This window comes from Passer domesticus, chromosome 26 (assembly GCF_036417665.1).
Source record: "Passer domesticus isolate bPasDom1 chromosome 26, bPasDom1.hap1, whole genome shotgun sequence".
NCBI lineage: Eukaryota > Metazoa > Chordata > Aves > Passeriformes > Passeridae > Passer > Passer domesticus.
Genome location: NC_087499.1, coordinates 3907747 through 3931207, shown reverse-complemented (window position 1 = coordinate 3931207; position 23461 = coordinate 3907747). Strand labels below are relative to the sequence as shown.

At 45.0% G+C, this 23461-nt stretch overlaps 1 protein-coding gene across 1 annotated transcript; it reads right to left on the bottom strand.

Annotated features, from left to right (window-relative positions):
* Positions 1-5789: 5789 nt before the first annotated feature.
* Positions 5790-16390, bottom strand: LOC135286402 (RNA polymerase II elongation factor ELL2-like). Its single transcript, XM_064399556.1, has 8 exons — positions 16348-16390; positions 14911-14977; positions 13374-13618; positions 11393-11517; positions 10919-11009; positions 8444-10539; positions 6772-6943; positions 5790-6319 (listed from the first exon to the last, which is right to left on the bottom strand). Exons 3-6 carry the CDS (start codon positions 13551-13553, stop codon positions 10261-10263), a joined length of 675 nt encoding a protein of 224 aa, XP_064255626.1. The 5' UTR covers positions 13554-13618; positions 14911-14977; positions 16348-16390; the 3' UTR covers positions 5790-6319; positions 6772-6943; positions 8444-10260.
* Positions 16391-23461: the final 7071 nt, after the last annotated feature.

The window sequence follows — 23461 nt, the reverse complement described above, 5'->3', positions numbered from 1 at the left end:
GAGCCCTGGTCTGAGCCCCATCTTTTATTCACAAAGGTGCTCCATATAGATGACATTGCTCAACCTTTTCATGCATATTCAACCCCTGGCCCTGCCTGTCCTCGCCTGGCATGATAATTAGATCCATGCCCTTCTGAACATGCCTTGTTCATGGTGGGGGTCACATAGGAGTCTTTGGTGGTCTCTGAGGCCAAAGATTGTGGTCATCCTTATGGCTGAACTTTTCAACTTTTCTCCTTTGTGCGTGTGCTTTGGTCCCTTGGTGCTTATCTGAGTACGTCTGTCGGTCTTGATGAGCTTGGAGACAGAGGAGCCCCTTTATCTGGGTTTCTGCATCCTTGGTCTTCTCCCAGTATTGTTCTCTATGCAAGAAGCTTCTGATATTTGCATTTTTCTATTCTTTTTGTACTATGACAGAGGTTTCTTAAGTAAAAGGGTAAAATTCAACACATAATTCTGCAAGCTAAAATTTAAGTACTTAATTCATATTGCTAACTCAAGGGAGCTCCAAAAATCTCTCTTTCAAAAGAAACAAACCTTTGAAAGGTTAAACCTCAACATAACTGTGATCCTCAATCAATACCTCCTTCTTCCACTTGCTTAAAATCTCTTTCTCCTAGGCACTCAGTATGGCCTTTTTCCTGGAAGCTCTTTGGCTGTCTTGAATGCTTATGGAGTAACAGGTAACCCCTGATCTATTTTTGACTCTGCCCAGACAGAGACTGCTGGAAGGGAGGTAGGACTGGTACTGGGGACCTGGCAGCTTGTCCAGGAAGAAAAATTAGTGAAATAATGGTAATATGGACAAGGCATGCAAGTCCAGGTGGTGAGCTCAAATATGCAAGTACTTGCAGTTTCCCCTCAGCACTTGACAGTTTAGGGGTATGGTCTCTTCTTATTTCTGTCTCTTAATCCTCAATCCTTGCCACACTCCTTCAACATCTTTTGCATTGTGATCTTCCATGTTTTATCCCTCCCTTCTTCTTTCTGTGACTTTCTGTACATGACAGACAATCTGTCACACACTGTCAGCTGCTCAGTCACCCGAGCAATGATAATGATGGTGTAGAAATTGTAGGTGCGCAGGAGGCAAAGGTGTCATGCTTCTGTGTGCCCTCTGCAGGCAAACCTGCTTCCCAAAGCTTCAGTCAAACTTGGAACAAAGGCTTGTCCCCACTGCATTGTTGTGGTTTATGCATTGATGGAGCAACACTTCTGTCTCAGCCCGCTTAAGCCACTGCAAAGCTGGAATTGTTGCTTTAGCAGCAGATGTGCTGGCAGGGTTCTTACAGCTCCATAGTAAGAACTCTACAGTTCTTCTAGAACAGGTTTGTGATCTTTGTGCAATAAAAACAATGCCTTCAACTGCTGCAGTGCAAGTCATGCACTCATGTAGATGTGTTTTCAGACACAGGTATTTCTATATATGCCTAGTGAGTGGCCTCGTGGGGAGCAGGGACAAACGAGGAAGGAAAGTGGGCTGATAAAACATGCTTCTGCTCCAAAAAAAAGCCATGACTTCCCTTCATAGAGAAGGATATAAAATTTTTCTTGATTTGCCTGAAGGGAATAAAGGGAATAAACAAGTCTCTCTATGTCCTGCTCTTTTACTAGTCTGAAATTGTTCAGAAAGGTTGCAAATTTTTTTTTTTTCTTTTTTTTTTTTTTTTTTTTTTTTTTTTGTGGTGCGGGGTCAGGTCTGCATTTCAAGCCTGTTTTCCCAGCAGTCAGGGCCCTGCACAGCTGCTGTGGGTGGGGCAGGTGCTCAGGTAATTACCAGCAGGTGCTTGGTAATTACTGACAGCCAGGTGAGAAGTTGGCTTGTGCCTGGTTGAGGGCTTGAGGACTGTGCTGAGAGAAGGGCTAGGCAGTGGAGTGGAAAATACAATTTACACAAGCAGGTATAAGTGGATGTCTGGGGTGTAGGTGGGAGTTAACTGGTTTAGGTACTGCATTTATGAAGAATTGAACATTTAACTCTGAGATAGGACTATTTAGTTGCTACTCTAAGTGCTGCATTTACTAACACATAATGTAATTTCTGCTGCTGTGGCAGAACCTGCTATCCCTGTGTGCTTGGAACAGGCGTGGAGGGTCCCCAAGACATCCTCAGAATGGGCTTTGCCCTCACCTTGGCTTGTGCTGCTGCAGATTTTGGAGACAATTGTGCATAAGAACGGGCACTAGAACCAGACTTGGGGCTGGCATGCTCTGCATTTCCAGGATGGTTCATGGACAGGGTAAGGTGCTGTCGGTGCACTCTGGATCAAGCTGTGATTCTATGGACACTTCAGCCAGAGAGGGTTTTTTCAGGGTGATTAAACCTTCATCCTTGCTGTGCTTTCTATGACATTTGTATCTCTATTTTGTAAAACTTCAGAAATCCAAATCATCTTTGGCCCTGTGAAATGTTACAAACATCAGCAAAAGTCATCATAGTTTGCATGTGAAAATACATAATTTTTGACATTTGGGAATTGGAAATTCTGATAATTTAAAACTGATTTCTATTGCTGATGATACAGAAAGGGGGCAGGTTGGTGCCTTGGGGCTTATGTCTGCTACTGTTGACTGAAAAAAATAATTTGAAGTAGCACCCTATGACTGTGGATGGCCAGAACGGAGGTCCAGGAGGCTTGACAGGTGTTTACTACTGAGTCTTTGACCTTTCCTGCCAAGTAAAAATTATAATTTCTTAGAACTATGTATTTATAAAAGAAAAGTATAAAGGAGAGATGTTGTACACTCTGTGTGTGTCCCACCTTGAACATACGACATTATAAAAACACACTCTCCAAACATCCATTCTTTTGTATGACTATTATCCATTAGGAAATGCCAGGTAAAACTGATTTTGTTCAGAAGTATCTCACCTACTGACAACAATTAGAATTGCTTACAGGGCCTCAGTTGCAAATGCAAAACATTCAAAACTCAAACTAACTGGTTACATTAGAATGCACACTTTGCTTTTCTCAAGGGGCTGATTGTGAGCTATTTGATGAGCTATTCATGAACATATCCTGGGGCTGTTTGTATCAAACACTGGGATTTTGTTAGCAGTAAAAGAGGGAAAGTGCACTATGTGTGGGAAAGTAATTCCTTCCCAAAATATGTGCTTGGAGGCTACTTGGGTCAAAAGAATTTATTTTTAATTCCATGGGCTGAAGAACTGCCCACCATCTGCTTTTTCAGAAAAAGAGGGTTGAGTCTTTGGCCCCTTGCAGAGCCTTAAATGAGCAAAGCTGAAGGGATTTGCCCCAAAAATCAAGGAGTGTTTGAGGATCATGGCCATAGCTGTCTGCAGAAGTGAGCATGGGCCAAGGGAAGGTCCTGCTGCCCAGAGCCAGCCCGAGGTGTCCCTGAGGATGTGTCACATCCTCTGCCTCCTCTGGCAGTGCTGCCACAGAGCACAGCAGGAGGGATTGCAGGGATTTGTCAGCACGGGGAGGCAGAGCATGAGCTCCTGCTGACATTTCCATCCAGGGCTGGCACTTTCAGGCCAGCAGTGACAAATTCTGCGGCTCTGGCTGCACAGTTGCTGTTGGCAGTGCTGTGACAGCCTCTGCCACCAAGCCAGAGCCTCTGCAGGGGTTCCCACAATGTGCTTGGCATTTGGTTTCATCTGGGCACAATGCTCCTTCTTCCTTGATGTATCTGTTTGAGGACAGCACATGGTCTGTCTTGTTCTGGGGACAGTACAGAGTAACTCTGTAAACTGCAGGCCAGGTTGTCCAGTTCCCACAGGAGAATGTCATGGCATTGTTCAGCCAGCAATCCTTCTACAGTTTGTGGAACCATTTTCTGCATGGCCAGAGGCTTTTCCTTGTCACAAAAAAAACCCCAAAAACCACAAAAAAACCCCAAAACAACAACAACAACAAAAACAAGAAGCCTAAATAATTAGCTCAAGTAATAATAAAAGAAAAACTACTAAGATTTGGGATTCCTTGAGTCCTTTTGGAATGTCATCAGATACAGATTCTCATTTCAGAGCTGAAACTGCAAAAGTTATGTAAAACACTCCCAGTTAAATGGGACCTACTCAGCCCCTGGAGGTCATTCCCAGCAGCAAGGCTGAGAGAACAAATCAGAGTCTAAAAGCAGAAATGAGTAAAAGTGGCCAGGGAAACACACTGAAATAGCCACCAGTGCTTCCCCTGGCTCTCTTGAGGTTCAGAATTCCAGTGGCTTCTAAAGAAAAAAGTGAGCCCATAGGAAATGCTCTATGGAAGGCACTACAAATTCCAATCCTTTCTAGAGAAAGTCTTATGATAGGAATAATTTCAGTCCCTTTTTATCATCTTTGTGGAAAGTGCTCTCATCTTTCCACAAATTTCTGACCATCCCTAGTGTCTCAGGCACTTCCTCATCAACCTGGGAACTGTGTCTTATGTCAGAAAGCAGAGTAAAAAGGCACCTAAAGAAAAGTGGAAAGGACCATTTGAACTGTTCCTAAGCACTCCTGCAGCAATAAAAGGGGATGGGATCAGTACATTGATACACCTGCCCCCAAGGGAAGCCAGCCCCAACACATAAGGGACTGGAGGGAAAATATAGATGAGAATTTGAAGCCTCAATTTGTTAAGCATGGAAATAAAACTTTCTAATGCAGTGTGGAGTGAGTTAGAAGAAATCCCATCAAGGCAAAGATATGTCATGAAGGGGTAACCATGAAAAGTCCTCAGTGTCAGCCCACCCTGGGCAGCAGCACTCTGGCACGCTCTGTCAAGCAGCAGCAGCCAGCAGGCCCAGGGGAGGCACCCCAGCACAATTCACCCCATGCCCCCCACGGCAGCGTCCCTGGGGCTGCTGCACTGCAGAGCTGGAGGGGCACCCCCTGAGCCAGGCAAAAATGGACCCAAGTCTCAGGGTTTAGGAGGTGACATTTTCTTCAACTTGGCTTGAAGGAGAACAGAAGGGCAACAATGGCTCAGGTGTTCAATCACAAAACACCCCAAGGGCTCTCAGGTATAGGGACTCAACATCGTTGGCTTGGGGACAATGGAGGAATTTGTAGAATGCTCTGCAAGGAAGAAAGGGGCATTCACAGCCACCTTTGAGTGTTCCCAAATATTATCCTCCTTCAGTCAATTTCATCTCTCTCCAAAAACCAACTTTGCTGGTAACATTGCTGGTAACATCTTCACCTTGTCTGCTGAATAAATAAATGGCAGGAAACTTAAGAGAAGATCTAGTCTTCAATGTCCTCATAGGTCTGTGCAGGAATCAACATCTGTATCTCTCTAAAAAGACTGGTGTTACAGACTAGTTTTGAAAGTGCTAAAAAAGGGACAGTGTTTGCATAGGGACACTTGAACCCAACTTCTCTTTAAAACCCATTGAAGGACCTTGCCTCCAACACTTGTAAATGTGTTTAACATACCACTTGCAAAAGAACTGGATATTCCTCTGCTCACTGACAAGGGGAGGCCATGATTTACAAGCAGTCCTGGGAGCTGCTTCAGCTGACAGCTTAGAGCAGCCCATGTGAGCTCCTCTGCAACCCTCCACAACAAGGTCATTTGGGGACAGGGTTGTACAAACTTCTAGACCTTCCACCACTTTAGGTAAGGAGTTTGAATTAACAAGAACCATAAAGAATTCTATAATATCATAAAGAATGTCCATTTGCCACAATCTTTACTTAAAATGAGCACAACTTCATAGTAGAGGTAGTGCCCTCTATTGATAAATTTATTTCAGTGGACAAAGTTAGGACTTGAAGAAAACAAGTGACCAGAAGAAACCCAATCCAAATATGATACAAGCAACAATGAGAGAAGGAATTACCAATAGTGAGATTTCTTTATTGTTAATAGTCAATACTATCATCTTTCAACTTCTTAAAATTACTAAACTTCTTTGAACTAATCCTACATTTTTAAGAAATAATCTACTCCAAAGTGCTAACATAGCCTATGAATCTGTACTAACTTAAATAATCCTAAAAACCTAATCTTCTCATTGAAATAAAAAATCCAGATGTCACAGATTTCACCAGGCTGAAGCAGATGTCTGGTGCCAGTACTCCACTCACTGCTGGTCAAATTCAGAAATGCAGCTCTGAATATGGGCCAGCTTCTTGTGGAGGTACTGGCACCTGCTCCTCATTTCAGAGTAGCTGGGGCTACCCTGTGAAGGAGAAAGCAAAAGAAAATCAGGGCATGCAAACACTTCTGCAGAGTTTAGAATCTGATGTCCTTTGCTTTAAGAAAGCCCTGAGGCAGAGTCAGCAGCTGCCATGGCCCTGCAGGTCTGGTGTCACACGTACCTGTTGTAACTGCTGATAATCTGCTAGGATTCGATGACGAAGCATCTTCAAGAAAAAAAAAAACCACAACCAAAAAAACCAATCAGAATGTTTCACTACCACCTTAAAATGCAAACTTTGGTAAAATAGTAAAAGTACACTCAGTCTGATTCTAGAGATTTTCTTCTCTGTGAGCCACCACTCTTCTGGGAGGTTTGCAAAACAAATCTCCATCTCCCAGCATCACCCAAGATCTGTAATTAAGCCTCTCAATAGGCAACAGAAGCAGCCCATGCTCTAAGACTCTGCTTGGGACACCTCTCATGGACAACTGTTTCTTCATAGACAGCTCAAACCGGGGCTTTTGGGCAGGGACTTGCCAAAATCAGACCCAGCCCAAGCAGTGTCTGAGCATATTTGCCAGTTCCACAGTTTCCCTTTGTCTCACTGAGCAGCTCCAGGGAATCCAAAACACTGATATGATGAAGCACAGTCTTCATGGTTTTATCCTTCTTTACCTGATAAGCTTTGGAGCCTGGAGTCAGAGACTTCCATTGCTCCTGAAATTGTCTGAATTTCTTGATGGTCTTGTCAATCTTAAAATATAAATTCCGATATTCCTCATACTCTGCATTGAAGTCATCCTTGTAGCGCTGGCGTTGCTCCAAGGAGACAATGGCTCCATATTTTCTAAAGGAAAAAATGAGACCATTTTTCTCTGAGTGAACTCTAAGAGAACATTTGAGTGTGTTTCAATTCCATAAAACACACATATAATTTGACACCAAGCACAGGGTAATGTCAAACACAGACACCCAAGCTTTGAGGCAGTGGCTCTGGGACTGAGAGTTTCTGCTTTCAAGCTCGTGTGCATGAAGAGAATGTAGTCAGGTAACTCTGGGAATCTGCCACATTTCTATGTGGCCCATTTCTAGTTCAAAATCGCTGACATTGTAGAGGTTTCCTTCATGAGCAGGAGCACATTTAGAAATTATGTGCCCTCATTTCAAATGTCAAAGGAAAAACAAACACAGCAGCTTCAGGAAGAGAAGAAACATTACTAAATTATAATCTCTTCCTATGCTGGAAAAACTTAATTAAGTTACATATGACTGCGAAAATTCATTTGCAAAATATTTTTGTAAAGGAATGTATTAATGGAGTTGAGTGCACAGAGTTGGACTTTTGAGCTACATTCTTGCCTGTCTACGGGCAAAGCAGAGTTAATGATAATATTTGATAGTGGACAGCAGTTACATCACTGACCTGGGAACTGAGGCACTTCTAACACACAAAAGGAAACAAAGCCACAAAAAAAACCTCTAGTCAAGTCAGAAACTACAAGAAGAAATACCCAAAGCACATCAGCTCCTCAGGAGGGCAAAACTCATTAATGCTTAAAGCCACTGATGGGAGTCAAACTTTCTTCATTCCCTTCTCCCTCAAATCAGCAGGTGTGAGGTTTATCAAGCTCATGATACAAATCCAAGATGAAGTGGCAATGAGAATAATAGATGCTACTTCCCAGCACTCTCACTCTCAATGCTTCTGCTCCTCTGGGCCTGAAGGTCTGGTTCTTATTGGATGACAAAAACTCCCTCCACATTGGAATCAATTCCTTCAAACCACCCTGAGATTAATATTTACAAGCAGTAAATTGCTAACAAGTTAAAATTCAGTAGCAGGACAGACAACATCCTGTGCCAAGGATGCATGCCAGGCCTGATACACCTGATTAATATCCAAGATAATTTTGAAAGGAAAACCACAGATGCCTTTCCACATTTTGGGCAGTCCCGGAGCAATGTGAGCCGGGGCCCTGCCGCGCCTGCTCCAAAGGCCGCAGCTGCCCCAGAGCCCCAGAGCTGCAGGAGGCCTGGCTGCCCCTGCCAACACCACTGCCCTGACACAAGCTGCGAGCAGTTTCCAGGGCTTTATACCACACACACACTTCTCCCTCCTCTCCTGCAAATGCCATGAGGGGATGCAGCAGCACTGCTGCAGCTGAGCCTGTGCAGCTGCACTGCCGGAAGGGAGGGCCCGTCCGGGCCTAACCCACCTCGGTGTTCATCTCTGCTCTGAGCCTTGGAGGCCCAACAAAACCTGCTCAAACTCATCCTTTCAGTACAGCAAAGAGATGGACACTGCACCCCACTGAGAGTGGCAAGAGTGAATTGCTATTTTACTCACCTCAAGTAGTCTGCTTGGTTGCTTGTTGCAGAGCATGTGGAGGCAATGGAAGGATCTTTTCTTGTTCCTGCAGAAAAGCAGAATTTTGACACTCTTCATCAGGACATCACTAAAAGGCCAAAAGATCCCCATTGGACAGTCTTGAGAAAGTCCTTCAGTGCTTTCTTTTCACAATAAATTATTCAGAAGAAGCAGTAACATTTATTAATGGGACACACACAACCTTTTCCACAGTAGCCTGTCCTGGGGTTTAGAAAGAGGGAATGGCCACTTTATCCTACAGGTTGTGCATTCCCACAGTGTTAGCCCCAGCTATATATTTTCTCATATATAAAGCATGAGGTGTCATCTGCAGAGCCATTCAATTCTTGCAGCAACAGATGCAGCTTCACAAAAGACAACAGCTTGAGAGAGACCAACATCGAAGTTCTAACAAAAAATGAAGAAAAAAGATGAGTTCTTCTCATGCCATATTTTTATCCCCACTTCCCTGCCAATTCCAGGGGCCCAAACGAATCATGTTCAAACTCAGCCATTCTTGCCAACCTTTAGGCCACCTGAGCTTTAAATCTTGAGGAAAGAGCTGTTCATGTCACATTCCACTTGCTTTTGTTGATTTTAGTGTTCAAACTATTACATGGTATAGCAGAAGTATAAAAGGAAGTGTAGAAGTGGTAATAAAAGTGGACAGAAATACCAATAGTCAGAGCATGTTCAATACAACTTGCCTTTGCTGTGAGCATTTAATTTCCAAAAGTGCATTTGCTCTCATGGCTCAGTCCACACAAAAGCTTCAGCCTAAGCCCCAACTTGAAACACAGAACAGATTTTTCCTTCACCAGCTAGGCAGAATTTTGTTACTGCCTCCTGTTAAAAGCTGCTCATGTGTTTATGGATTCAAGCAGAAATCCTTCAAAGGCATCCCAAGGTTTGCAGGTGCCGTGTGCATGTCCAGAAGAAATGTGGGAAGACCATCTCAAAGCACCTGTCTCTACAAGCACACCAGCACTTGCAAGAGGCATCTGCACACTCTAAACCTGCCTCCATGCCAAACCCAACTTGGAATTTGCAAGGTCAACCTCCAAAAGAGACAAGCGACAGATTTAACAAAGCAACTGAACTCTGCCCTACTGCCTGTGTCCCTGTCATCAGAAATCAAGTGTTCTTTATGCATTTCTGTTTAGCTTTTCAATGTTGATTTCAGTCTGTACCACTTCCACAGCTCTTGAAGAAAGAAATTCTGCAGCTGGCATAAAGAAGAATTCACAGTGTAGTTCAAAGTAGAACTCCAGGAAACCACAGCCCAGGTTTTATAGGTTTTTGTAGCTTTTGCAGCTTTTGGTATTTCCATAAACTGCCGAGACTGTGGAAAATCACTGCTTCCATGGCTTCTAGCCCAAGATGTAGGGACAGCTGTGACCACCCTGTGGATACCCCAATCTTGGTCAGTATAAAGGTGGTACCTCCAGAGAGACTTGGGAACCCCCACCACCGAGAAGACCAAGGATGAGGAAGGAGTGGCTGGATGAAAGAGGGCCCATGTCGGGATGATATCTTCCTGCTGAATGTCTCTCTCTTCCACTCACCCTGCCTGTCTTCTCTTATTTCTTTCTGTCTGCCTAGTTTTGCATTTCCTGTTCAATAATATTTTTACTGTTGACTGTGGAAAAGGGTGGCAGTTGCACCTTAATTTGGGTTATTAATCTTCACTTAATAACCAAATTTTACACCACAGTTATGCACACAGGAGTCAGGGAAACCAGCACATTAATACCTTCATCGAAATCCAAGGGCTGCAACTGCTTCAGCCTCCCCAGTTAATTTGTTTTCCCATTTGAATTGGGGATCTCCTTTTCCACCCTGACAGGTGCTGGGATGGTAGAAAGATGAAATTTCTCTGTTTGTTGTACGACATGGGTGGTGGGGGAAACGGAGACAACACTTGGAGACATGTCCAAAGGATAAAGAGATGTGGAAGGCAAAAGGAAGGAAGAAAAGAGGCCACCAGCTGCTGCCTGGACATGACTGGGCCGGTGACCAATTCTCCTCTTCTTGCTCGTCACAGGACTGGTCAAGTCGGAAGCCAGAGGACGTTTCTGCAACAATAAAAACATAATTCATTCATGAACCTATGAGCAGGGTCAGCTTTTGCTCCCATTCTGAAAAGGCAGCATTTCTGAACTGGCCAAGGTTGAAAACACATCTTTCTTAACTAAAAAGAGCATTCCAACCAGCAAGTACTGCAGGTAAATACAGGCTCTATCTCATCCCTCCTTTCTCATCTTAGCACTTAGCAAGTCCTACTTCAAGTCTGGAGCTAAAATGCTTTGGGAGAAAGACACTCCCATTCAGGAGCTCCATCAAAGTCTTTCCCAAAAGGGAAGATCCTGCACATTGACATCACAGCTTTTACACCACCAGCAAGTCTGCTAAAATTTACCATACAGTCCAGAATATTAAAAATGCACAAAATACCTGAGCAGGTCTTGCTGGAGTGTCTCTCTCAGAAGGTCCCAGAGATGTCGCTTGGCTGGTGTTGGTGGTGTTCTGAGATGGAGCTGATTTTCTGTATGGATGATCCAATAGTTCATGTTAAAAAGCCTAAATAGCAACTGTCATAGTTGTTTCCATGCAAGGAAAACAGACCTTCAGTTCAGGACTCAAAGAACCAGCATGAAGCTGAGTTCAGGGAGCTTTAGGCAGGATATCAGGAAAACATTCATGGCCCAGAGGGTGCTCGAGCACTGCAACAGGCTCCCCAGGCCAGTGGTCACTGCAGAAAGGCTTCCAGAAGTGTTTGGACAACTCTCTTGGGTACTGGGTGTGATTCTCATGGTGTCCTGTGCAGGACCAGGATCCTGGCAGGTCCCTGCTACCTCAGCATATTCTAAGAATCTTGGCTTTATATCCAGAGCCTTTTTTTCCTTTTCTCCCAAAGACTGAACTTACCCAGAAAGTATTAACTTCAAATTCTCTCTGTCTATGTCAGTGTAGCCAGGCCAATCAGTCTGAAGGGTGTGAAATAGATGTTCCTTCAGACTGAAGGAATTCTCCTTTGGATTCCACTTGGCTACCTATGGGCAGACATTTCAGAAAACTAGTCTTCATTATGATTGCTGCTTGCACACTACAGAAATATGATTGTTGCTGAACAGCTGTTTTTGAGCACCCAATTTGAACTCAACAATATCTTTTTGCACAGAGCTGAATTATTCCTCTATCACATGAGTTTTAAGCCATATTAATGCTTCACCAATTGGAAACAACCAAGCATCTCCATTCATATCTGGCAAGCGTTCATTTGAAAACAACATTTAGTGCCACAATGTGTAAGGAGAGGGAGTGAGGCCCAGAGTCCCTCTTCATGTGGCAGGGCCAGACTTCATTCCAGCAAAGTCCTGCCATGAGAAGGTCATGCACATGCCTTGATGATTCCTTTGAAAAGAAATGTGGTTCATACCTTCCTCAAGACAAATACAAAGTCTACTTATAAAGGTAAAATGATGGAGTAAAACCTCAAGAGCATTGATATCAAAAGTGCTGGTTCAGACTTCATCAGCTGACACCTGCTCAGAGTTCAATAGAAAAGCCCATTGGAACGTCTCCATCAATCTGATCCCTGCAACACGCTGAATAACTCATCTAATACACTGCCACCATCTGTCACAACTTTGATTTTTCTCCTTGAAGACGTGGTAGACATTTATAATACAGGTCTGTGTTGATGTACATTTCTCCACAGATGTAAAAAATATAAAAGTAACAAAGATACCCAGAATCAGGGATTCACTTCCTAGAAGCAGAACTCAGGTTGTGTTGGAAGGGAGGCAAGTGTGTGTGTACCAGATCTCAGCAAGCTCACACTGCCCATTTGAGATTTATACAACATAAACCCCCACTTGCTCTGATGTCCACAAAAGCCTGAGAGGGCATTTCAGGGTGCAGGGCTGCTCACACAGCCCTTTCAGAATTCAGACCCTGAGGCAGTTCACACCTCATCCAGCACATTGCCTCCAAGGCACTCTCCTCAAACATTGCAATGGAATAGGAGAAAATGTTTTCATCCTTTACCTTCTAAGGGGCTGGGCATTGAAAATTTATAATCAACTTGAAATCTAAATGGACTACTTCAGCTGAGATGGCAGAACATGGCTCTCATAATATTGTGAATGTCTTCAGGGTGAAAAAACCCTGCCACTGCCCTGGGCAACCCAGCAACAAACTTCATAGGTTCAGGAAATGAGTTCCTAAAAGTCCCTGTGGGATCAACTGAAAGTGTAGCCATGTTGAGTTTTCCTCCCTTGATTAGGTTCCAAAAGACTTTTAAATCTCCAAAGATGGAGATTTAATCCACGTGACAGCAAAGAAACCCTCTGCTCAAAGTTTGGCTACCACCTCTATCATGGAGGATTTGTCTGGAACAATATTTCCTGGAAGGCAATCCCCACAGATCCCAGCAGAAGCCAAGTGCCCTTGATGGGCCACCAACCCTATTCAAATGAGATACTGGCCTCTGCAGTTCCTGAATTTCTCTGCTCTGCAACTTAATCCAGGAACTTTTAAGTGCCATGACAAACCATTTCCCCCAGTCAAGGAACCCCTGTGAAGTTACTCCATGAAGCAGTTAAACAATGCATGGAAAAGACAGGGGAAGGAATAAGGCTTGAGGAGCAGCAACATTACAAAGTGTTACTCATTACCAGCTATTCTAGCAAAACAACAATGCCCAAAAGGTTTGAAGTTTGCTTTCTTTTTGTCACATGGACTTGCAGCTTGAGACCTCTGGATAAACTTGATGGAAAAACTTAACAGGGAGCATTTCCTAACTTGCTCATTACTATCTAATTGAAACAGTGGAATAACAAGTGACAATTAGGAACAAAATATTAGTGTGGTGGAAAAATTGCTGACATCAACTCCACAATCTCACCTGCTGAAGGATCTTCCCAAGGGTGCCCTTGTCCTTTTGCATGACTCCATCTCTCTGCAAGCGAGCAAGTAACTCTGGCTTCTTGTAAGTCCTCAGAGCAAGCAAATGAATCACCCTGTCCCTGAAGGGCCGGCGATAAACAGCACTGCAAGGATTCTGTTCACTCTCTGCAGGCTTCATGGGCTTTGTTCTCTTTTTCCCAGGGGCAGGACATGAAGCATTTGCTTTGGCTCTTCTCACATCATCTTGTTTTCCCAAAGGAATGGAAAAAAGAAAAAGAAGTGTCAAATGGGAAGCTGGGAGAAGGCAAAAAAGTTGATTTTAAATGATGATGGATATTCCAGGGAACAGAGCTGATCTTGAATATCCTTCAGTGATTCTGTTTCAACTCGGCATATTCACTGATTCTGTGACAAAGCCCAGTCCCAAACTGCTACTGAATGGATCATATTGCAAAGGAACCCTGTACCCTACCAGCAATCAGACATGTCCCACCTGAGATTCTCTGTGCCAGCCCAAAGCAGAAGTGGCCCCAAGTTCCACAATTGACTCACTACTGCCAGCCTTCACACCCAGCTACTGAATGTTAAATATTCCCTTAGGATTTACGTAGACCACCACCAAGAATCACACAAATCTTCATTCACATGTGAAACAGAATGTCCCGAATGAGAAATTCAGAAGTTTAGTGTTGTATCACTATGGTGCTGCCTCAAAATGCTCTGCACTAGGCTAAGGCAGAGCAAGAGCTGCGCGTGCAGGGGCAGGGATGTCCCTGCAGGCAGGTGACCGCAGCCACAGCCAGGTGAGAGCCTGTTTTTCTCAGGGCAGCTGGCTGTACCTGGCTCAGCTCACTGCTGCAGGCAGCACCACGGAGTGCCTGCAAGGGGAATGTGCACCTGGTGTCTGCCTGGAGCCAGGCTCCTTGGGGAAACAGCACTCAGAACAGGTTAACAACAAATGGCAGCACCTAAGCACATTGTGCTTTGTCGAAAGTGATGGAATCTGCTGGGAAGATGACATCAATGCCTTCCTTCCAATATCCTTGAAAAGAACCCAACACAGTATTGTGGCAACACTGACTTATTAATGACCAAGACAAAAAATTAAATCAAGCAGAGTTTCCCATATTGACCTTATGAAATTCTCTGTGCGACTTCCTCAAGGTCATTTTCTTTCAATTTCCAATTAAATTTAATGGATAATGGCAGTGCCTAGGTACTGCAAAACCAACACATTTGCTACCAAGGCAGTGAAATTAGGTACACGGAGTGGGTCCAAACCATGACATCCATGCTCCAAATTCCAGCCCATCAAGCAGTATGGGAACAAGGAAGGACTGGCAGGTTTCTCAGGGGAAAACAAACCAGTGCCTGAATGAACTGACAAGAGACTGCAAGGCTGACCTGAGGCCAAACCACCTCCAGCTGAGAGCTCTGAACACAAGACATCCCCTGTCCCAAGAATATACTGCAAAAATAAATTGCCAAGTTGAAAATCTTACAGGCATTGAGCAAAATATGAAAAGCAGCCATACCTCCAAGTGGGTTATACAATTTGACATCCTGCACACTTCCATTGTGCAACACCTCGCGGGCATTTGGCTAAAAGGAAGAAGAAATTTTCTGTAAAATCTTCAGCCAACTCTCCACTACTGCTGATTAACTAGGCCCTTCATTTTAAACAAGAGCTGCACTTGCAAAGGTTTGCTGTCCCATCACTCAAAAAGGATGCTTTGACACACTTCTCCCTCTGAAAGCAGACAGCTACAAAAGTGCCCTGAGAGAGCAACCCTCACTTAGCCTCTAATGCAGCCAAGCCTTCAAGCAGCAAGTCATCTTTTCCCAGTTGCTGGAATTTATAGGCACAGGCTTCCCTTGAAATCAAGTGCCTGAGTACAGTTGAACTGATCAGTGCTCAGCTAACAATCCAGGTGAGAGTGGTTCACAAAAAGATTAAGAATTCGGGGCAGGACCCAACACTGGGATTTATCTGGCACTATGGAAGTACATCATGGAGTCAGCTCCAAGAAGAATTTCATCTGCATGAGGTGAATTTCAACTCTCAAGAGGCATGAAAACCCTTTCTCTTTTCCTCAGCTCTAGATGCAATTTTGAATAGATGTGAAGTGGAAACAGTTTCTCCTTGGTAAGACAGATATACCAAAATTGGGGTTACTTGGCTGATGTAATCATTTAGTACAAATTGTGTCACATTCCAGTGGAGTTTAAAAATCTGTAAAATCTTTTTCAGCCTAAGTACATTTTTTAACAAAAACAACTGCTGCCATCCAACTGCTTCATTCTGAAGGCACAACTGGCTGAGTTGTATCTAAAAAGTTATGACAAATGGACTGGAAAATGTGGACTAATTAGCATGAGAAAGGAGACATCAATCCCAAATAGAAGATAGAATATTATTTAGTGGAACTGAAATTTAGAACCAATGAAAGTTAATTTCTATGTTTGCTAAAACTGTATCAAAGAGTGGAAAAGCATTGAAAATGATGTGCATGTGGCTAGAGTTCTCCACTAGGCATCACAACTGGGAATATACTAATACCTCCTCCTAATACTAGAAAATACTGTTAGAGAGTTTCCTTTACCCTGACATGTTTGGTGAGTGCAGTACAACGTGGAACAATGAGAAATCCATGCATTGTGGCCAAGAGCCATGCCCAGGCATGAATTTCCCAAGTGTCCCAGCATGGAGAACATGTGACTTTCACTGGCACCTCCTCAGTGTCATCCCTGAGTGCCACATCCATCAGAGATCCTCCCACATCCACTGGCACCTCCTGCGGGTCATCCCTGTGAGTGGCTCCCACCCGGGCAGCTGCTCCAAGGGGCCCTGGAGCAGCCGTGGGGCCCCAGCCCTGCCCAACAGGTCCCACGGGCTCAGCAGCACCTGACACCAACACCATGGCCAAGCCCCCACCCCTGTCAGCCCGCAGAGCCCCACAGCTGCCCCTCACCTCTTGGTCCTGGGGCCTCTGGGTCACCCTGACGGGCACGGCAGTGCTGCTGGGGGCCCTGCGGGACGCAGCGCGCGCTGGGGCCCTGCGGAACACACTGGATCCTGCCCAGGCCCGCAGCTCCGCCATCCCGCTCTGCCTCGGCTGCTCCCGCTGCCACAGACACTGATCCTGCTGCAAAGGCTGCAAAATGCAAAATCCTTCTTAGCAAAATGTGTTCCTGGATGTTTGGCCTTGGTGGCTTTCCAGGCTCATCAAGAAGAAGGGAGATCACCCCCATGAAACAAGAAGCAGACACCAAGCTCAAAGGGATGGCCCAGCCTTTGAAAGGCAGGTTACTTGTTGGCTCAGTTGCCTTGGTGAGGTGTAGGGCTTGACAGCCTTCAGTGACCTCAGACACAGGGGAGGTTAGCAAGGCTTGGGAAGAAGGATGCACCTCTGATGGTGGACACAAAGAATGTCGGATTTATGGACACAAGGGCATTTGGCAGAACACCTGAGAAAAGGAACAAACTGATAAAGCCAACACAGCAACTGTGCTGAATCAGCTGTGACAGGGTAAAAGACCATTCCAGCAGGGGCAGACCATGGCCACCCACTCAAGAAACCCCTCACTGTAAATAAGGGGGAGACTGAGCATGCAGACTATTGGGCATGAGAAGTGAAAGGAAATTACCTAACAGTAGACAAAATACTAATTATGAAGAGAACTAGGAGAATTTCAATCATTGAACACTAATTCCTTTCTTTGCTCAATTGTATAAATACTAAGACACTCTGGTTCTTGTGGTGCTAGCTTTGTGAATTTGCCCCTGAGCTCCCCCTTTCTGCCCAGAACTGTAAATAATTACCTCCACTCAGTGTGTGGATCGGCCTCTTGAACAACAAGTGCTGGAACCACCAAAGCTGGAACAACACTCACTGTCGCTCTGACACCTCCGCTCTGGCTGCAGCCGCCGAAGGGTCTGAGCGGTCCTGCCGTGTGCCGGTGACAATGGCCACGTGTCCTTGGAAACGGGGAGTTCCATGTTCCAGGCTGGGCGGGATGTCACTGAGGAGCGGGACGCGTCACAGTCGGGGCAGAGGGAATTCACAATGGGCCCAGGTGGGGAATGCCCTGCCCTGGCCCATGACTGACTCAGCCCATTTCCAAGTGCAGAAAGGGGCACTCCACCAACCCCAGGTGCTGCAGCTGTGCAAACCAGGCCTAGTGAAGGGTTTCTGCACTAAAGTGCTGCACTTGGCTCTCTCGGAGGCGAAGGAGCAGCTTAACACCTCTCACCAGGGCAGCAAGGTGCAGCCCTCCCAGCACTGGGCGCTCCTGTCGTGGGCCTGTCAGTCTGTGAGGCTTCCAGCACGTACATGGTCACTCAAACATCATCTCTTTGACAAAACCCCCTGACCTTTCCTCATCCCAGTCTCCTAAAAGGAAACAAGCCAGCAGCATGCCCAGGCCCCCACAGCCTCTGCAGGAGGAGCTGACATGGAACAGCCAGCTCTGGCTCTGATCACAATTACAGGCTGACATTTGTGCTGACTGCAAATGGCCATTGAAGTTATTGACACATGTAGAAAAACATTTTATATTCAATTTATGATGGTTTTATTGTCATTTCCCCCATACCCAGGATTATTCCAGATTTCAGTCAGCTGGCAACAAAAATAAGTGCCAGCCATAAGTTGTCCAGGCATTACAGGGATAAGTAATAAAGCATGTTGTTTAAAATGCGTTAAATATTACCATCCAAAGCTCATTTTCAATGATATCTTGTATTAGTTTTGAAGTTCATACAGCCTTTCCATATCTTTTAAAGGTTATTGATGACAACCCCTACTCTGGAGTTACCAGATTTGATGAAAACCTTTACACTGTTCATCCATGAGTGCCTTTGCCCTGCACAGTAGCCCCATTTTAGCTCAAAGAATGGGAACGAAGGAAGGAACCCTGTGGTATTTTGGGCGTATTTCTCAAAAAATAACTGAACAATGTACTCAAGGCATGGTCAATGTACCTCCAAGCAGGAACCACCATGGTCCTGATTGATAGAATATACTTGAAAATAAATGGGAAAGAAAAGTGACAGTTTACGTGCCCCACATGGTTATGTCTGGTTCAGCACAAAAAGGAAGTCACTGGTTCTCCCTGAACAGAACCTGAAAGTAACAGGTGGTACTCCTGGAACAAAACACGTGGTGCTAAAGACAGCTACTGCCTTGAGCCCTGAGTAAAGGTTACAAATTGCTGGATTTGTTACAAGAATGCTGTTGATTTGATATCCAGCAATCTGGCATATCATCAGTCAGAAAAAGGAGTGTAAGAATGGGAGAAGGCTAGAAGTCCCCACTCTAGGTGGGACTGGCTTTCCTCATGGCTACCAGACCTTTAAAGGCTTACAGAAGTATTTCTAACCTGTGCTGGAATTGTTGCTGTTTGCATTTTTTTCTTTTTGTGTGATAATTCATTGTATTTCAGCTTTCAGGAGATGCTTTGCAAATATTTGTAATAACAAACATTCTTATCCTAGAAAAGAAAATTAGTTTTAGAAATGAGACTTCCAAGACAAATCTCAAAAGGATCTGTGTGAGGGATTGTTGCAAATAGCTTAGGAGGAAGGAGTGGGTAGTGGAACTCTGAAAGCTCTGAAACCCTCTATGCCCCAAGCCAAGCCAGAGCAATACAGTTTCTTCAAGAACACATTCTGCAGCTCAGATAACCAAGATGAAAATGACTACTATATGGAAGACCACAATGAAAGGTCAACAAAAGTCCAAAAGCTCAGTGAACACCCGGGGTCCCTAAAGATCCCCAGCTAGACCCTCAGAAACTAACTGTGCAGACTCCAGCAATTTATACATATTTAATGATTTCTGAGAAACAGAATGCCTGTGTACTGCATACTGCAGTAAAGCACAGCAAGCTCACCCCAAAGTGTGCGTGTCCCCGCGGTGCCTGTGCGCCAGCAGCAGGTGTCACTTGGGGTCTGCCCGGTGTCTGCGTCTCTCTGCTCCCCAGGGTTTCCCTGGCTCAGGAGATCCCCCGTTCTCCACGCTTGACTGCTCCACTCTTGGCTGTGCCTCTCAGAAACAGGGCTCCTATTGCGTGAGTGAATGCCTTGAGAGCCAGCCCCTCCAACACTTTCTTTGTCCTTGCTGCACATGTGCCTAGAGCAACATGTGGGTCACCTTCCTGCCACTTCAGCATGTGCAGAACTGTACCTAAGTGCTACTTCTGTTCAAAGTTTTCTGGAGGCAAAAAGGGAGCTGGGGCGGGGGCAGAGGGGCTGATGTCAGTAAGTGAGAGGTTGTCCTCAAGTCCCTTTTGCCGGGGCAGTTGCCATGGGGGTCTGTCACCCAGAGCAAGAGCCAGGACCCGCAGGAAGGATCCTGTGTCCCGGATCCGGCCAGGAGGGTGATCTTTGCAGCAGCTCGGAGGAGCACGGCCAGGACCTTGGGGTAACTGGATACCACCTGCCACGTGGCAGAGGCAAATGGAAGGGTTTGTTCTTCCTCCACCTGTGTGCTGCAAGTCATGGGCTGTGCCAAGATCTGTGTGGAGAACGATCACGTGTGACTCGTTCACCTCTGGTACACTCTCCTTTTAGTGTTGTTATTACTGTTTGTGTGTTCTTTTTTCACTGCTCTTTCTAGTAAATTGTTCTGATCTCAACCCGTGATCTTTACCTATTTGTGCTCTTCTCTCCATCCTGCCACAGGGAAAGTGGTGGGGAAGTCAGTGAGGGGCACGTGCTCTGAGGGGTATCAGTGTGAGCACTCAACTGGGGAATACCATTCCTACACTGCAACAATGTGGAAAACTCAGTTTCCTAAGGTACTTTCCTTGGCTAGTCCTACAGGAAAATCAGCCTGCTGAAAAGCAACTGCTGTCATTGAACTGAAAGCCTGCTAGGTAACACTTGTTTTAAACTACAGATTTAATAAAGTTACACAAGCAGCAAAAATTAAATATTGCCAAACCGTCTTTATAATAACATTTTAAATTATTTTAAAATCCAAGATGGGAGAAACTCCTGTGAACTTTTTCCAATCCCACAGTGGCAAAGAATACAAAGAAAGTAAAGCAAATTACAACTGAATATTTTCAGCCCCTAAAAAAAAAGTTAAGCAAAATAGCAGAAAGAGTTACATTTGAGCTGCATTTCCAAAGCAGATGGTTGACTTTAATGCTTAAGGCTACAGAAGAGGAAATGAGAGAATCTGTGTGTTGAAAAAAAACAACCTGTAATGGAACTGTGCAAATGCATTCTCCTCCTCCCTGAAATGAAAATTCTCATATTCAAAATATCATTAAAAGTTGAGGCCAAAATTTCAAGTGACTTGATGTCAATGAGCTGTGTTAAATCTTTGAAGAGAGCATTACTGCTCTGGCTTCACAGGCACCTGAATGAATGATGAACAGAAGATCTGTACATTCCAAATTATACTGTCTTGGATAAGCCAGATTTTCCAAAGATTCAACAAACAGATTTGGGTTTGGTTTATTTTCTCCCTCTAAAAAGAGCTAAAAGAGTTCATGCACTCGCTTAGTCAGGTCAAGGTCCTGAAGGGTCACTCGTGAGTATTGAGGTCACAGACAGCGGATTCCAGAAAGATGTCCTTGATTTTCAGACTTTTCACAGACAAAATACCAAGAAAGAAAAAATTGAAATCAATTGAATTCAGACACTGCTTTGCTCTCCATGAAACCACAAGCCCACACTTTACTCTTCTCATTAATACAAACACAGAAACACCAGCAGCCTTGGTTGGCAGAAGATGGAAAACTGTCATTTCCAGACACTCACTGAGAGCAGGCAATGTGAAAGCCCCGCCCTGGGTTTCACAGCCACTCCCCTCCTGTGCCCATCCCTGCAGGGCAGGCCCAGCATCAGGACGAGCTGTGGAAAGAGCTGGTGACAGTGGCAGGTCCCTCTGCCCAGGGCAGAAGGCACAGCACCTCTGCTCCTGGCTGGAAAAGGGGCCGCTTGCCCAGCTAGACCTGGTGTCCCAAAAAGAGGAGGGGCCCTGGCCCCAGGGCTCTCCCCAGCCCTGCAAGAGGCCAAGCCACCAGCAGCTCTAGCAGGGCTCTTGCAACTCTTTACTCAAGGAAAAGGAAATCAATTGTTATTTCCCTCACACACTCCCTAGACACTGCTTTCTCTCCCTCCTAATGCCCTTCCCCTTCCCCTTGTGCCCCACCGTGGGTGACACTCCTGTGCTGGGGGCACAGCCAAGGGCCCCTGCAGTCGAGGGCCGTGGCAGCAGTGCTGCCTCTTCCCACAGGAAATCCTGCTGCAGCTGCCACACCTGCAGCATATCAGATGCCAAAGGCAGAGCGGGCAGCAGGAGCAGCTGCTCTCTCACAGGACCATGCCCTCAATCTTCCTATCCAAACATCTGGATACACAGTGACTCCACAGCCCGAGGTAATCCAATCGGGGGCACTCCCCTCTGATGTTCCAGCCCAGAAGGTAGAACTAATTTCAGTCACCCGAGCTTTGGAATTGAGTAGAGGAAAATGAGTTAACATTTGAACTGATTCATAATATACCTTTGGAGTGCTACGGGCACATGGGATTTCTGGAAAGAAAGGGACCTTTTGACCTCTCAAGGCACATCAATCAAAAATGGAAAACAAATCTTGGGTACACTTGAAAGTATCCAGAAACCAGAGGAAGTTGCCATCAGGCATTGCAGAGCACACCAAGTGGTTAAGACCAAACTGCAACTGGGGAAACATTTAGCCAACGAGGCTGCAGAAAAAGACATGTTAGAAAACAAAGCTTTATCTTTAATACCCTTGCCAGAGATACCTCTCCAACTAGAAAAAACAGAGTATAATGCTAGGGACTGTCAATTAACTGCAACTGTAGAATTGTGATTTGATCCACAGGGTTAGACAGTTATCCCAACTGGGCAAAGAATAGTCCCACAATCACTCCTGTGTGAAAAAATGGATTGCAAACACAAAGCCACTCATTGGAGTACTAAAAAACTTCGGAAACATTTGCAAAAATCTGTAACTGGGTGTGAAATGGCTCAGATTGTACAATCAAGACTCCAAAAGTGTATAGTTTGTAAAAGAGACAACTGTAGCACAGCTCACAATGTAGTGCTAAGAGCCATAACATCTGGAGGTGTTCCAAGGGAATAGTGCCTGATGGATTTCACTCAATTTCCCAGAAAATGGGGGTATCAATCCCTCCTAGATCTGGTGGATACCTTTTCCGGGTGGCCGGAAGACTTCCCTTGTCTTACCAACCAGTCTAGGGAAGTGGCTAAAATACTGTTGAATCAAATAATACCTAGATTTGGGGTACCTTTGGGAATGTCATCAGATAGAGGTTCCCACTCTCTTGCAGAAGAGGTACAAGAGGTTAGGAAAGCCTTGGGAATAGCTTGGGATCTTTGTGCTTCTTATAGGCCCCAAGCTAGCGACAAAGGAGAGAGAATGAATTATACAATCCAATTGAACTTGGGTAAAATACGTCAGGAAACCTCCTTGACATGGTTCCAAGCCTTACCCGTGGCTCTGCTTTGAATTAGGATTCAGATATGGGGCACCAGCAAAATCTGGCCCTGTAAGCTGCTGTATGGTTGACCCTACCAAGTACCACACATTTCAGGAAACACACACATATAAGGAGAGGTTGATTTGAATAATTACCTCATTTCTCTTAGCAAAACTTTACAGGACTTACAGCGAGCAGTGGCGATCTCCAGACCAACAGGACTGGACATACCAGTGCACAAGTTCCACCCAAGAGCTTGGGTGTACTTGAAAGGCTGGGGAAGCTGTTCTGCTACAGCCAAAGCAGGGCCTTCTCAACTTCTGTAGACAATATTGCTGCATTGAAATGGATAGGATAAAATCGTGGATACATTATTCCAGAATCAAAAGAGCCAAAGCCTCTTAGCTCAAGACAACATTTCCTTGGGATTTGAAGAAATCTGGGCCAAGCTTACTTCATGGTTACCCAGCTGGACTTGGTTAAAACATCAGTCTGTAGCTGTTGTAATGCCTTATCCTGTAAGATGAAATTATAGCTATTAAGAAACTAGTTCCCATAATGAACTTTGTCTCAAGAAAAGGGGGCACTTGATAAGGACCATAGGA